This window comes from Loxodonta africana, chromosome 7 (genome assembly GCF_030014295.1).
Source record: "Loxodonta africana isolate mLoxAfr1 chromosome 7, mLoxAfr1.hap2, whole genome shotgun sequence".
In the NCBI taxonomy this organism is placed as follows: domain Eukaryota; kingdom Metazoa; phylum Chordata; class Mammalia; order Proboscidea; family Elephantidae; genus Loxodonta; species Loxodonta africana.
Window position 1 is genome coordinate 19,012,846 of NC_087348.1, and position 15,446 is coordinate 19,028,291.

The 15,446-nt window shown below is 45.8% G+C and overlaps 1 protein-coding gene across 1 annotated transcript; it reads right to left on the reverse strand.

Annotated features, from left to right (window-relative positions):
• Positions 1–243: 243 nt before the first annotated feature.
• SERPING1 (serpin family G member 1) lies at positions 244–15,446 on the reverse strand. The gene is made up of 8 exons (XM_023540539.2): positions 15,378–15,446; positions 14,842–14,916; positions 12,526–12,973; positions 10,660–10,794; positions 6,596–6,799; positions 6,261–6,400; positions 1,893–2,112; positions 244–758 (listed from the first exon to the last, which is right to left on the reverse strand). Exons 2-8 carry the CDS (start codon positions 14,890–14,892, stop codon positions 505–507), a joined length of 1,452 nt encoding a protein of 483 aa, XP_023396307.1. The 5' UTR covers positions 14,893–14,916; positions 15,378–15,446; the 3' UTR covers positions 244–504.

The window sequence follows — 15,446 nt, forward strand, 5'->3', positions numbered from 1 at the left end:
CAAGCAACCCAACAGCCATTACAGATGTATGAACAAGCCCACTGAGATCAGTCAAATTCAGCTCAGAGCAGCAAGACTACCCAGCCAACCGAGACACTTAAGTGAAATAGTAAATATTGCTGTCTTAAGCCACTAAGTTTGGAGTGACTTGTTACACAGCAATAGCTAGCTGATACAGGGACCATGGCAGCCCTTTTCCTCTAATATTGAGGCAGACGATATGGAAAGACAAATGAGAGGAAGTCACAGTCTGCCAGGTTTTATTTGTAGTCTGGTGAACTGGAACCAGAAAAAGCTGCAGAGTGGTTTGGTGAGCATGACAGAGCCTCGGGGAGGGAGTAATAGAAGCAGGTCCCTTCACCAGACCTGAGGGAGCGGTGGTGGACAGGGGACACCTGAGGTGGGAGGCAGCTGGGGACAAGTCCAGGTAGCAGCAGGAGCAGAGCCGCAACAGGGGAAGCTAAGACTTGGGGGGCAGGGCTCCTAACTTGGCCCCCTGAGGTCTCAGGCCCGGGGGTCATATATCCGGCCCATGAAGACCGGGAACCTGTGTTGCTGGTCCCAGAGCAGGAAGAGGAACGGCTGCTGCACTTCAAAGCTCAGCAAGGTGCGGGCCACAGAGATAGCAGAAGCTGCGGCTGCCTCCACCCCCGACTCGGTCAGCTCCAGCATGGTCTGGTGCTGCATCGCCGATACCTGGAGATCCGGATCCTTCGTCAGCCCACACAGGTTGAGGTCACCAACGAAGTCGAAGAATTCTTGGGCATGATCAGAGGAAAACAAAGCGTCAGTGACCAGCTGGAGACCCTTGGCTGCTCCCTGCTGGGGACGTTTGTCCTAGATGGTCTGGGCTAGTCTCGATGCTCTCTTTCTCCTCCTCCCTTGCTTGTTGTTGTTGGGTGCCACCAAGGCGATTACAACTCATAGCGACCCCATGTGACAGACTAGAACTGCCCCATAGGGTTTTCTAGGCTGTAATCTTTACATGAGCGGGTTGCCAGGTCTTTCTCCCAAGGAGCCGCTAGTGGGTTTGAACTGCCAGCCTTCTGGTTAGCACCCAAGCACTTAACCATTGCGCCACCAGGGCTTATCAGATTATATATCTGGTCCGGTTATGGGATCCTTTCTCAGTGGGCCCATCTTCACTCCAACCACTACTCTCTTATTAAGAGGTGAGAGGCCTTGCCTCTCCCCCTCCCACCAAAACCCAGAAAAATGATGTTATTGCTTCCTTCCTCCAAGGACCTTGGAAGTGAGGTAATATACCGGAGTGCAGTCATGTGTTATAAAATGAGATCAAATACAAGGATGTGATGTCATATACTAGGAATGAGACCGTGTATCAGGAGGGCAGGTTCTATAATAGGACAAGGAGTGTGGTATTTAGACATGAAGTCAGATATCAGAAAGTGAAGTGAAAGGTAGGAAATGGGATCTCTGTGGTCTCTCCTAAACTGAGAAGCTTCCAGGGCTCTTATCCAGGCAGCTTCCTGCATGTTCCATGGGGTGGTTGACTGTTATGAAATGTCTCTGGGGAAGGAGTGTCCACAAGTGACCTTGATCACCTACCTGACCCAGTGTCTACATCACAGTGAACCATACGGAAATAGTCCAGAGAGCTGGAGACCTGGATTCATGTTCTGGTTCACCTCTAAGGGTGGTTCTCAACTCAACGGACCTTGGGTAAGTCAGGGAAACTTTGAAGCCTCAGTTTCCTCAATGACCCCATGGGATAATGGCACCTGCCTCTCTAATTCACAGGGTTGAGAGACAGACAGCCTGAGATCATGGGTGTCAAAAGTACTCTAGAAAATGCTAACCACATTTTAAGGACCCCCCACCCCTTTCTCTTGTGATGGCCTGAGCAGTGAGCCCCGGATGCCAGGGCTCACCCATCTTCTCCATGATTCCCAGCATGTCCTGGCTGGTCTTCACTTTGATACGGGGCATCAACAGAAGAGTGGGGTGGAACTTGACCATCTCCAGCTTCCTCATGATGGCCTTGAAGACAGTGGGGTTGAGGGCCTGCTCCATGTCTTCAAGGCGTTGTTTCAGATGCTGGGGCACCAAGATCACGAAGCTCAGGTTGTGAGAGAGCTGCAGCCACCCTACCTGGAAAGCAGGAGACATACCTTGTCAGTTTTCCCACCCTGGCTGTCTCCTGGCCCCTATCCTCTGTGTCTCAAGGCTGTCCTTTAGTCCACCTGCTACAGTCTGTACTGTTTCAGCAGCCAATCCTGGGCTCCCGGGCTATGCCAATGGGGATCCCAGCTGGGTCAACAGTGCTGGTCTAACTCAGTGCTGGTGAGATGCAGAGGGATGGGCATGAGTTTCTGATCACACAGGCCTAAGAGCATACCCTGACTCCACCAATGACTTGCTAGTCGTTGCCAGTTGCCATGGAGTGACTCTGACTCATGGAAACCCCATGTATTTCAGGGGAGTACTGTGCTCTGTAGGGTTGTCAATGGCTGATTTTTCAGAAGTAGACTGCCAGGCTTTTCTTCCAAGGAGCCTTTGGGGGTACTAGAAACACCAACCTTTTGGTTAGTAGCCTACAGCACTAACCAGCCATGATATCGGCAAGTGATGTGATCTTAATGAGCCCCATCTCTTCCTTCCGAGGGTGTGTGGGTCAAGTATATAATGTCATAACGTACCAGCAAAGTTACCAGTCCCTTTAAAAACCTATGATAGCTCTTAACCGCCTCGAGGTTAAGTGTAAATCCCTTAGTGTGGCATTCAAGCCTATCCTAGCCTATCTTTCCAGCTTGCCATTAGAAGGGCTTTCAACTGATGGTCAGACAAAAAATAGGACAAAGGTGACTAACAGAGTGGTTCTCAACCCAGCAAGAATTTGCTGCTCAGTAAACATCTGGTAATATCTGGAGACGTTTTGGTTGTTACAGCTGGGTGTGCATGTGGGGAGTGGGGGGGATGCTACTGGCATCTAGCGGGTAGAAGCCAGGGATGCTGGTAAACATTCTACAATGCACAGGACAGCTCTACACAACAAAGAATTATGCAGTCCAAAATGTCAGTAATGCCAAGGTTGAGAAACCCTAGTCTAACAGGGTAGAAGACACCACTATTAAAATGGCATTAAGGTTCGGGTTGAAAGAAGGTCAAGAAGATCCAGAAGAATGCAGAATTCAGTTGGGCAATAAAGAAATTAATTGAAACCAATCAACTGTTGGAACTTGAAAAAAAAAAAAATAGCTCAGAAGAAGTAGTGTATACACCAATGTCATCCAAAGAATATGAACATGAGGTTCCTGTTGACACAGGCCCCAAATAGTGTAGACTTATCTGGGCAGTACACAGACTTCAAGTCCTGTGTACAGACCTTGAATCTCTGAGCAATAAGTTACCATGTTGTGGTCTTAAAATTTCAAGCCAGTAACTTCAGCATACCTGAGATGGTAAATCTAACCCTTTTAGTCAGGTAAATATCCCTAAGCTCTGAACCCCCGAGACTATGGCCCCCCGGGCACCCTGCTAACTCAGAACTGAAACCACTCCCAAAGCCCACTTTTCAGACGAAGATTAGAAAAGCCTATCAAACAAACAATAACATGTGTGAGGAACGTGCTTCTTAGTTCAATCAAATATATGAGCCCAAAGGGGCAATTTTTGCCCAAAAGCAAGACAAGAAGGCAGGAAGGGACAGGGAACTGGGCAAATGGACACAGGTAACCCAGGGTTACAAGTGAGGTCACAAAAAAAAAGTGTATACATTTTTGAATAAGAAACTAACTTGAGCTGTAAATTTTCACCTAAAGCATGATGAAATTAAAGAAATATCCTTAAGCTCCCCAAGAAGGGTCAGAACTAAATATGGAAATGACAAAGTAAACCAACTCCATAATATTACCACTGGGTGTTAAGTTCAGGGTAATCAGTATATTTATTATTTAAAATAGGGTTTATAATTTTTAAGAGAATCTGACATGCTAGTTTTATACTTTTAAACTAAAAATTATAGGATAATTTAACTATTATTAAGAATGATACTGGGATATAGAATGGAAGTTGATTTACTTTCAAATTTAATTTTGAAGTGGGCTTTAGGTGTTTAGGAAGATGGTCTAGCAGGGTTGTAATTTTGCCCTTAAATATTTAACATGCCTAAAAAGAAAACCAAGGATATCGAATTTATAAAGGGAGCTTGAAATGCTTATAGAAATATTAAGATTATAAATGGAATAATTAGTCTAAAGGAATTTAATCTGTTGAATATAATTTAATTAAAGAACAATAGAAAGTTAGTGTTCTTTTACACAAAAATTGCGCTATTATAAATAGGGTAGCAGGTTTACCCTAAAATTAAAAGGCTTAAGTAAAACTTTGATTTTGAATTTATAACATTAATAAATTAAATATTTGTTTAAAACCCAATGAACCGCCTCCATGAACAACTGCCTCCTTTGCCATGAGACCAGAAGAACTGGATGGTGCCCTGCTACCATTACTCTGAACATTTTGGTCAAGATTCCATAGACGAATCCTGAACAAAAGGGGGAAAATGTAGAACAAAATCTAAAATTCTAATAGACTCTAGACTTTCTGGAGCCATGGAGGTTGGATGAACCCCTGAAACTACTGCCCTGAGATAATCTTTAAACCTAAAAACTGAAAATATCCCCCAAAATCTTCTTAAAACCAAACAATAGTTTAACTAGTAAAGACTGTCTGCCTTGAGCACTGTGCTCTTTTAAGATCTATATGCGATCAAACTGACAACAGCAACTCGAAAGATTAGATGGGAAACTTGGGGGGCAGTGAGTTAATGGGGGAGAAACAACTCAGAAAAGGAGGGTGAGAACAGTGGTCTAACTTGAAGAATATAATCAACGTCACTGAATGATAATGTGGAAACTGCTGCATTGGTGTATGTTCTGCTGTATATATTTTCAACAACAACAACAAAAACATCCCAATGAACTATAGTCTTTTTTATGCATAAAGCTTCTCCTCCTTTGGCATTAAAAAATTTCACCTTGATACTCTCTTCCATCTACTCTAGAGGGATGCCCTCAACATGCCATAAATTTGTGCATTTGCTCAGCCAACATTTACTGAGCACCTATCATATAGAACTAGGATATAATAGGAAACAAGGCAGGCAAGGTCTCTCTTCCCAAGAAAAGAGACAATAGATAAAAGAGATAGATAATACCATAAGCAAATAAACAACAGAATTTCAGACAGTGATAAGTACAGTGAATATAATAAAACAGGGCAATGTTACAGGGTGGGGAGGAGGCTATTTGTAGGGGGAGCGAGGATTCTTTACCAAATGATCTTTGAGCTGAGACCTGAATTATCAGAAGGGACATGCTATGTAAAGACCTGAGTGAAGAAGGGTTCAGGCAGAAGGAAAAGCTCCCGAGGTGGGAACAGCTTTGCATGTTCCAAGAACAGATCTTATACTTCCCTGCCTTGCATTGAGTCATTGGGAGTCTCCCATTGTTTTCTATCTCATAGGTCTGTGTTTTTTTTTTTTCTGTTAACAAGATAGACTCCAACTAGTGGATCCACAGGAGAAAGACCCGGTAATATGCTCCTGTAAAAATTATAGCCCAGAAAATCCAATGGAGCAGTCCTACTTTGTCACGTGGAGTTGCTATGAGTCAAAAACTGACTTGATGGCACCCGATAACAACAGTAATAACAACAACAAGATAGAAAGGTCTGATCACTGGACATGAAATGACTTACTAACTAGAATCCTCTAACTAGGCTCCATATTCTGTCTTTCCTCCCTCCCAATCCATTGACATGCCACCGTTCGATGTCTCCTAAGGAACTTCAGCCATTTAACACATGTGCATACATGCCCATGCCACATAAAAGCACATATACAGTTGTACTTATATATGTGTGCACATACATATACATGCTGTGCACAAGGTATACACCTTCACAAGACTTAGCAAGCCACCAAGGTCTTCTGATGGGTTGATCAGAAAGAGAAACAGAAGCACAGACTAGGAATATAACTCACTTTTTGCCATTAGATGCAGTAGAGATGAGTGAAGAAAATTTAGAATCCTGCCTTCCAGCCTAAAACACACAATGCCTGCCTCAGCCAAAACTCGAAAGAGGAGAGGTAGAAAAGATAGGGCAGAAATACAGATGGAAGGGGTAGAAATGATGAATTAGTAAGGGTGGACCCAAAAAGGATGGGGCCATAGCAAAAAAGAAATCAGGAGGCTCAGGAGGCTCTGAAACAGGAGTGGGAAGGGCCAAGAACTGACCTTGGCCTTCAAAGTTGGGTCGATGAAATGGGCCACAGGGTACTTCTTGCTACTCATCATGGGTACTTTTATCACAGAGGATTTGAAGTGAAAGGGCTCCATCCTGGTTTTTTTATGATCAAATGTTGTCTTCCATTTGGCTAGAGGAAAGAGAAAGTGGGAAGGTGGCTCCAATGCAGGTGGGATAAAGACAAGAGGAGCTAAAAGCCCTGTTGGCAAGGGCTGGGGCTGGTACATTGGGATCCAGTTGTGGAACTTGGATTGGGCCGGCTTTGTGGCCAGGAGGGGAGGAAGAACCCAGAATGGGAAGACCACCTGATCGAGGGTCCCCTTACCACTCAGGTAGATAGCGTTGAGAAGGACAAGTTGGGTGTCGGAGGGCAGGCTGTCCAGCAGCTGGCTGATCTTATAGTTGGTATTCTTGGCCACCCAGCTATTGATGAGCTCCACGTTGGCATCACTGTCGTTGCTGAGGACTCTGGGGCTGCTGCCATACAGGCTCTGAGAGGCGTTCACAAAGGCATCCCTTATGGCCAGGTCTGGGGGGCAGGTCAACAGAGGGAAGCATGAGTCCCCTGAACACCCCCTCCCCTTCCAAGAGTAGGCTTTGAGAGTGAGCTTGCTTCCCATAGCTCTTATCCTGGTTCCAATGAACGCAGCACATTGGAACCAGGGGCCCAGCTCCGTTTTAAAGATGCAGGACATGAGGCCCAAAGAAGGCAAACCCTGGTCTAAGAGCAGGAGAGCTGAGTCCTGGAGCCTCAATGCCTCTACCTGCCATGTGACCTTGACTTGGCACAAGATAATGCTCTGAGATACGGACTTCCGTTTGCCTCCTGATGTTTCTCTTTTCTTCTCTTAATCCAGCAGGGAACAGACTCGGTGCTTCCTGCTTTTGTTCTCCAAAGCCCAAGTCCGCTGAGAAAAACAGCGTTTGAAAGAGAAAATTTTCCTGGACTAAACAGATAAAAGATACTTCCCCAGGTTTTGTGATGCTTCGGTACAACATAAGAGCCCAGAACCTTGGCACGAGTCCAGGGCGGGGGTGGGGATGAGAGGAGAGCAAGAAACCCTAAATAACAAATGAGGTTGAATTTCCCAATAAGAAATTCCAGCGAGACCAAGGATAAAGCTGATTTATAGAAAGCAAGTCAATGCAATGCTTCTTGCACACCTCTGAGCCATATTTTTCCCATCTCTAAAAAGAGGGTGTTATGGATGAACCTTGAAAACATCATGCTGAGGGAAATAAATCACTGGCAAAAGGACAAAAACTATATGATCTCACATACATGAAATAAGCAAATATATATAAACCAATGATTATGAACGATGACCAGGAGTGGGAGGAAGAGGGAAAGAAGGTCGTTTTGTTTGGGGGGCATTGAGTTTATGTTAATGGTGGCGGAATATCTTGGAAAAGGATAGTGATAATGGTGGCACAACATGAAAAGTGTTTTTCATGTCATTGAATTATAAATGTGGAAGTTGGGTCGGCGAATGTTTCGGTGTATATATTTTCAGCACAATCAAAAAAAAAAAAAGAGAGTGATGATCATGAGGCTGATAGGTGAGTTTTTCCTGCTTTTCTTGTCCCATCCTTTCTTTTTTGCTTCTCTGTATTTTCTGCTTCTTACAACGAATATCTCTTTCATAGTTTAAAAAAAAAAAAAGGCAATTTTTTCTTTTTTTTAAAAAAGGAGTGTTATGCAGAAGAAAACATTCTTTGATGGTTACAAGGGTAGGGAGGGAGGGAGAGGAGTATTCACTAATTAGATAGTAGATGAGAATTATTTTAGGAGAAGGAAAGGTCAACACACAATACAGGGGAAGTCAGCACAACTGGACTAAACCAAAAGCTACGAAGTTTTCTGAGTACAGCCAAACACTATGCAGGACACAGCGGAAGGGGTGGGGGACTGGCGACCATGGTTTCAGAGGACATCTAGGTCAACTGGCATAACAAAGTGTATTAAGAAAACCTTCTGCATCCCACTTTGGTGAGTGGCGTCTGGAGTCTTAAAAGCTAGCAACTGGCCATCTAAGATGCATCAATTGGTCTCAATCCACCTGGAGCAAAGGAGAATGAAGAACACCAAAGACACAAGGAAAATAAGAACCCAAGAGACAGAAAGGGCCGCATGTATCACAGACTCCATCAGCCTGAGACCAAAAGAACTAGATGGTTGCCAGGCTATCACCAATGACTGCCCTGACAGGGAACACAACAGAGAATCACTGATGGAGCAGGAGAAAAGTGGGATGCAGAACTCAAATTCTAGTAAAAAGACCGGACTTAATGTGGGAGCCCTAGTGGAGAGTGGTTAAGAGCTCAGGCTGCAAACCAAAAGGTCAGCAGTTCAAATCTACCAGCCGCTCCTTGGAAACCCTGTGGGGCAGTTCTACTATGTCCTATAGGGTCATTGTGAGTCTATGAGTCGGAATTGACTTGATGACTGAGTGGAGGGACCCCTGGGGACGTGGCCCCTGGACTCTCTGTTAGCCCAAAACTAAAACCATTTCCAAAGCCAACTCTTCAGATGAAGATTAAACTGGACTATAAGACATAAAATGATGCTGGTGAGGAGTGTGCTTCTTAGCTCAAGTAGGCACATGAGACTATGTGGGCAGCTCCTGTCTGGAGGCAAGATGAGAAGGCAGAGGGAGACAGGAATAGGTTGAATGGACACGGGAAATACAGGGTAGAGAAAAGGAGTGTGCTGTCACATTGTAGGGAGGGCAACTAGGTTCACACAACAATGTGTGTATAAGTTTGTGTATGAGAAACTGACTTTAACTGTAAACTTTCACTTAAAGCACAATAAAAAAAAGGGGGGGAATATATATACATATTGCAAAAAAAAAAAGGGGGGGGTAGGAGTGTTATGAATTGAATTGTGTCCCTCCAAAATGTGTTAGAATGCTAATCCCTTTACTTGTGGATGTAATCCTGTTTGGAAATAGGGTTTTTTTTGTTACTTTAATGAGACCACACCAGTGTAACCCCAAACCAAAAAACCTCATTGTCATCAAGTCAATTCTGACTCAAAGACTCACAGCAACCATATAGGACAGAGTAGAACTGCCCATAGAGTTTCCAAGGAACGGTTGGTAGATTTGAACTGCTGAGCTTTGTGGTTAGTAGCCTGAGATCTTAACCACTAAGCCACTAGGGCTTCCGTCACTGTAAGGTGTGTCCTTAGTCTAATCACTTCTGAATCGTAAGGAGCAGCATAGACACAGAGCCAAGCAAGCACATATTGGGGAAGATAGACGCCATATGAAGATCTCCAAGGAACCAAGGAACGCCAGGGCTACAGATGCTGGAGGGTACAAGGCTCTTCCCCTAATGCCCTGAATTCAGACTTCTAGCTTTCTAAACTGTGAGAAAATCAAGTTCTGTTCTTTAAAACCATCCACTTGGGGTATTTCTGCTATAGCAGCACTAGCTAACTAAGAGACAGGGTTAGGCTAGTTCAGTGGTTTTCAAACCTTTTTAGGCAGCAGAAATGTGTTTTCAAGTAAAGTAATCTCTGAAGTTCACAACATAAAACAGCTCTGGTGGAGGCTAGGTAGGGACTCAGGGCCCAGCTGGCTCCACCACCCTCTTACAGGAAGTGGTACCCTGTTCCCCGCTACTCAGCCTCCCTGACCTCCCCTCCTACCGCCACTCGATGACCCCTGAAACAGCTCTACAGAGCTCTAAGACTCTGAGGGACAAAGCTTGAAAACAACTGCACTAAGTCATTTACTTATTAGCTATTAGTAGTAAATTACTAATTATTAGTTATTAAAGTAATACGTGTAAAGGATAACAAATTCATACAACACAAAAGTACAAAAAATAAGAGTCTCAAGACTACCCTAATCCAAAAATCAGCAACTTTCTTTTGTCTATTGTGCGTTTATAGCTCTAGAGCCTTCTACTTCTATTTATGAATGCATCGAACAACCAAACCCACTGCTGTTAACCCTATTTTGTCTCATGGCAATCCCATGTGTTGCAAAGTAGAACTGCTCTATAGGGTCTTCTTGGTCCTAATCTTTAAGGAAGTAGACTGCCAGGTCTTCTACAGAGCAGCTGGGTGGGCTTGAACTGCCAACCTTTAGGTCAGCAGTCAAGCACAAACTGTTTGCAACTCCTAAGGACTTTATATATGTGTAAGTACATTCTCATTTTAAAATGAGTTGACGAATAGAAATGACTTGCCCAAGGTCTCCACAGGAGAATTACTCTGCTAAGACCCTCACTTGCTCTGTACTCCATCCCGGATGTTCTATGTTCTAGCTCCAACTTCCCCTGTTGTCTCTTCCACTGATGCTGAGCATGCACCCCTTGCCCCCACGGAATCCTCTCAGGACCCTTCTCAGCAGCTACTGACCCTCCCCCAGCACTTACCTGCTCTGTGGAAGATCTGAGAGGCTGAGGTGACACCTTTGGAGGTGAAGGCCTTCAGGGCCTGGTGGATACAGGGAAAGTCCTTGGGGTAAGAGAGGATGTTCTCCAGGTTTCTCTTGGTCTGGTCGCCAGCCCCTACAATAAAGGGCCAACATGAGGGGCCACTGCAGGAGGAATGAGGGATCTGCCTTTTGGAAGCAGGATTGAAGGACCAGGCTGGAATGGGGAGTTATTCCCTGCAATGGAGACAGTCGCGAGCACCAGAGGTGGAAGCGACTTTTTGGAAGACAATAGATATGTCAGAAATAGAGGGATGGGTAATTATGAACAATCACAGAGCTAGGATTCTCCAGGGCTTTGGATATTCTCCTCTCCCCTTTCTTTGCCTATTTCAATCACTCATCTTAGAAAGCCTGGTCCAACTACTTGCTATTCCACCTTAACTAGTTTTTAGTTCCATTAGGTTTACAAATGCTCACCTCTAGGCAGGAACATTCAATCACTATTTAGAGAAGATATCAGAGAATCACAGAAGAGGGTGTTCAATATCTCCTCAGTTATCCATTCATTATCAAATATTCACCGTACACATCCTCCATACAATAAATGCTAACATGTATTGAGCACTTACTGTGTTCCGGGTATCACAAGTGCTTTTCTCACATCATCTCATTGTATCTTTACAATAATCCTTTTAGAGCGGGACAGCTACTATCCCCATTATACAGATGAGAAAACTGAGGTTTAAGAGATTAAAGAAATCACTCAATTTAAGGTCACGTGGCTAGTAAGTGGAGACTGAGACAGGATACAAAGCCATTGTATCTTTTGGGCAGTAAAGAAATCAACTGAAATCAATCAACTGAAATTTGCCTCCCAGGGGATATTTGGCAGATATTTTGGTTGTCACAACTGGGGCAGGGTTGGGTGTTACCGGCATCTAGTGGGTAGAGGACAGGGATGCTGGGATTCTGGAACTTCAGGTGAAGTTTTTAACTGCTCACTGTACTACCTCTAGCAGCTTTCCTGGATTTTCCCCTTCGGAGTGACAGCTCCCCCAACTACTTGTAGCAATTTGTGTGTGCCATTCCTAGAATAATTACTTCGTGGGACTTGACGGTGTTCACTCAGGGAAGGCACAGGGATCAAGATTTATTGACCTCCCATGGAGTCAGGCACCAGATTATCTACTTCTCAACAATATTTTGAGGTAGATATCACCATCTCCATTTTACACAAGGACTCAAGCTCAGAGAGGTTAAGTGATCTACCCAAGGTCACACAGTTAGAAAGAAGCATTGTGAAGATTCTCTGATGGTCTCATCTCCCTTATCACCCAACCCTGAACATGGTTGGTAGCTGGGACCTTGTTTTATATATTCTTTTATAACCCACAGAATTTTACAAGCAGTTACTTATTTACCAGCTGCCATCAAGTCAATGCTGATTTATGGCGACCCCATGTGTGTCACAGTAGAACTGTGCTCTCCAAGGTTTTCAAGTGCTGATTTTTTGGAAGTACACTGCCAGACCTTTCTTTCCAAGTGCCTCTGAGTAGACTCAGACCTCCAGCCTTTCAGTTATCAGCTGAGCTAACCATTTGTACCACCCAGGGAACTTACAAGCAATACCAAACAAAACCGAACCTGTTGCTGTGGAGTCGATTCCGACCCATATTGACTCATATTAAATCATTATTAAATGAGGGAATGGATAAATGTTTAAGAGTGAAAAGATACCCTCCCACACATAGCTCATTTTTACAGCTTCCTCCCAGAAGCACAGGCTTGCAGAAGGTATGTGGGTTGGTGGTCCTAATGGGAGTGTCCAACATATGAACTGGAGAGAATTCTGTCTGGTTCTTACCAAGTAGGACGTGAGAGAGAAGGCTGGCAATGCTGAACGGGGAAAAGGCCATGTTGGTCTCAGCCTCCTTCACCTCTAAGAAGGCATGGTAGAGCTTCAGGGAGAAATCTATCAAAGCCTCCCCCAACATTTCCTCAGCTGCATTAATGTCCGAATCAGAACAGGAAGGAATGGACACTGGGCAGAAGGGCTCAGTAGGGGGCTGGGTAGTTGGCTGGGTAGTGGGTTGGGTAGTTGGTTGGGTAGTGGGTTGGGTAGTGGGTTGGGAGGTGGCTTGAGTGGTAGTTTGAGTGAACTGTTGGGTGGTTGTTAGCAAGGCAGACGAGACGGTTTGCTCAGTGGTTAGATTTCTGGGGATATCTTCTTCTGCATTGTCTTCTTTGTTTATCTCTTGTAAGCTCTCCGTGGGTCTGTGGCTGGTATCTTTGGGATCTGAGGAGGCTCCAACCTGTGGTTCAAGAAAATATGAGTTTCATTTTTCTTATTATGAGGCACATAATCACTCAAAACAGGAAAAGAGAGTGAGGAGATGAAAAATGTCCTATACTAAAGAGTAATTCCCGGGAAAGCCTGGTGGGTGAGCAGTCTGTCCTGGGCTACCACCACTAGCTCCTTCAGAGAGGGGGTAATATAGAGGCACTGAGGCAGGGATGAGGGAGCCCTGGTGGCATAGTAAAGAGCTCAGGCTGCTAACCAAAAGGTCAGCAGTTCGAATCCACCAGCTGCTCCCGGGAAACCCTATGGGAGAGTTCTACTCTGTCCTATAGGGTCCCTATGAGTCAGAATTGACTCAACGGCAATGGGTTGGTGGGTTGGTTGGTTGGTTGGTTGAGGCAGGGATATTCTCTGTAGAAGTGAGGGATAGGCAGGGATTCTGTTATTTCTGACCAACTACTGCCACATAGAAAGTTGTCTCCCAAGCACTGAAGCAGAGTGTCAATTGCCATTTATTCATGTTCGTTAATTTCTTTAAATACCTGCTTGTCTTTGAGACAGAGCTCCCACAGTGCTGTACTCTTTACCTGGCTTCCTCTCCTACAGTGTTATATTGTGAAACCATTTCCTTTGCTGGGCTCCTCCCTCCTCAGCTTTGCATTTGAATCCTGCTTTTTTTTTTTTTTTTTGCTTGAAGGTTATATGTAAACCCCATTGCACCTGGCCTGCGTAGTATGATTATGAATGTTACTGATGTAACTTATATGAATTCTCTGCTTGTAAACCCCTTTAAAAGTAACCTGCCTGCCCACCCTTGGAGAGCAGTCTTGGCAGCAGTAAGCACCAACTGACTCCATTTCCTCGTACAAGGAAATAAAGGTGCCTTTTTGTTCTCTCACCTCGGTCTCTCGTTTAGTGGCCAATATGAGCCATGCCGAGTAAGAACCTGGGGTGTCTACCTGGTAACATCTTGACTCAACCTGCCTGGCCCATACAGACATTTTAGCTTGTGGCCCTTGGTTTACAACAGTGTTTTTTTTCACATTTTGGGTTGTGGCTCATTAGTGGGTACTGAAAACAATCTGCATTTCAAAAAGGAAGGAGGGAGGAAGGAAGGAAGGGAAATAGTATAGACCAGTGATTCTCAGTTGGAGGAGGGGATCGCATGTGTCAATGAAAGGAGGCATTTTTGGTTGTCATACTGGGTAGATTGCTACTGGAATCTAGTGGATGGAGGTCAGAGATAACCGACACTCTACAATGTACAGGACAGCTCCTCATAGCAAAGAATTATCCGGCCACCAATGTCAACGGTACCCGGGCTGAGAAACCATGTATTATCCCCATTTCTCAGGTGAAGAAATTGATGCTTAGACATATTAAATAACTAGCCCAGGGTCTCACAGAAGTGGGAGGAAAAGATAGGAGTGAAACCGAGGTCTCCGAATCCAGATTCCTCTCCCATAACTACACCATCTGTTGAAGGTCAAGGGGCGTTGCCAATGACCACCTACACACAGACACAGACACACACACACTCACACACACACGCTGTCCATTTCCTTGCTCTGTTTGATCAACCCCGTTTGGCAGATAGGGCGGGGTCTGTTCATTTTCTATAAGTCAGGACAACTAGGCTGGTAGAAGTAATTTGCTCAGTGCCACACAGCGTGCCAGGATTAGAACCTGCGTCTGACTCGAGTTCAACGCTCTTTCCCAGCTCCAGCCCCGCTTTAGGAATGCTGCCCTGAGGACTACAGCAGACTTGCCGAGCACAGAGCAGCAATCTTCACTTCCTGGGGCCTTAAGGGTTAATCCTCAGTCTCTCTCGCTCTCTCTACCCCCTCCGCCCCGCCCCCAACCCAGGAAGGGGCCACTTACCCAAGCCAGCAGCAGCAGCAGGAGGGTCAGCGGGGTCAGCCTGAAGGCCATCTGGGCGGCGACGTCAGCGGGGACCTGCCGAGGGAGCCAGCGTCGGAGCCGGCTCAGAACTCGGAAGCCCGGGGGCCCCCACCCCACCGCGGGCCCGCCCCCATTCCATTCCCAGCCCCAGCCCCTCTCAGCCGGCTCCCCCTGCTCCCTGCCGGGGCCACCCTGGCTCCTCCTCCTGTTTTGTTTTCCCCCAAACCTCTCCCTTTCCCGGCACCCGCTGGCCCTTCCTCTCCTTCTCCCCGCTCCCCGCCCCCCTCCCCAGGCCCGGGTCTTCGTCCATCTGTTCAATCTTGGGGGTCCCGCTTTAGCCAAACAATGAGGCCAGAGGCAGGAGGAGGGGAGGTGCAGAGGGGGCTAGGAACCACAGCCCCAGAGGAGGGCGGGGGAGGAGGAGGAAGAGGCAAAAGTCTCAAGGGGAAGCTAGCTGCAGAGATGAAAGTGGACAGGGAGGGCAGGAAGGCGGCAGGAGACCCTGCCTTTCACACCTTTTCACTGCGAGCTCCCTGCCGGCGCCAAACCTGCTCCCAACTCCTGGTCAGTGGACAGCCTCAGTT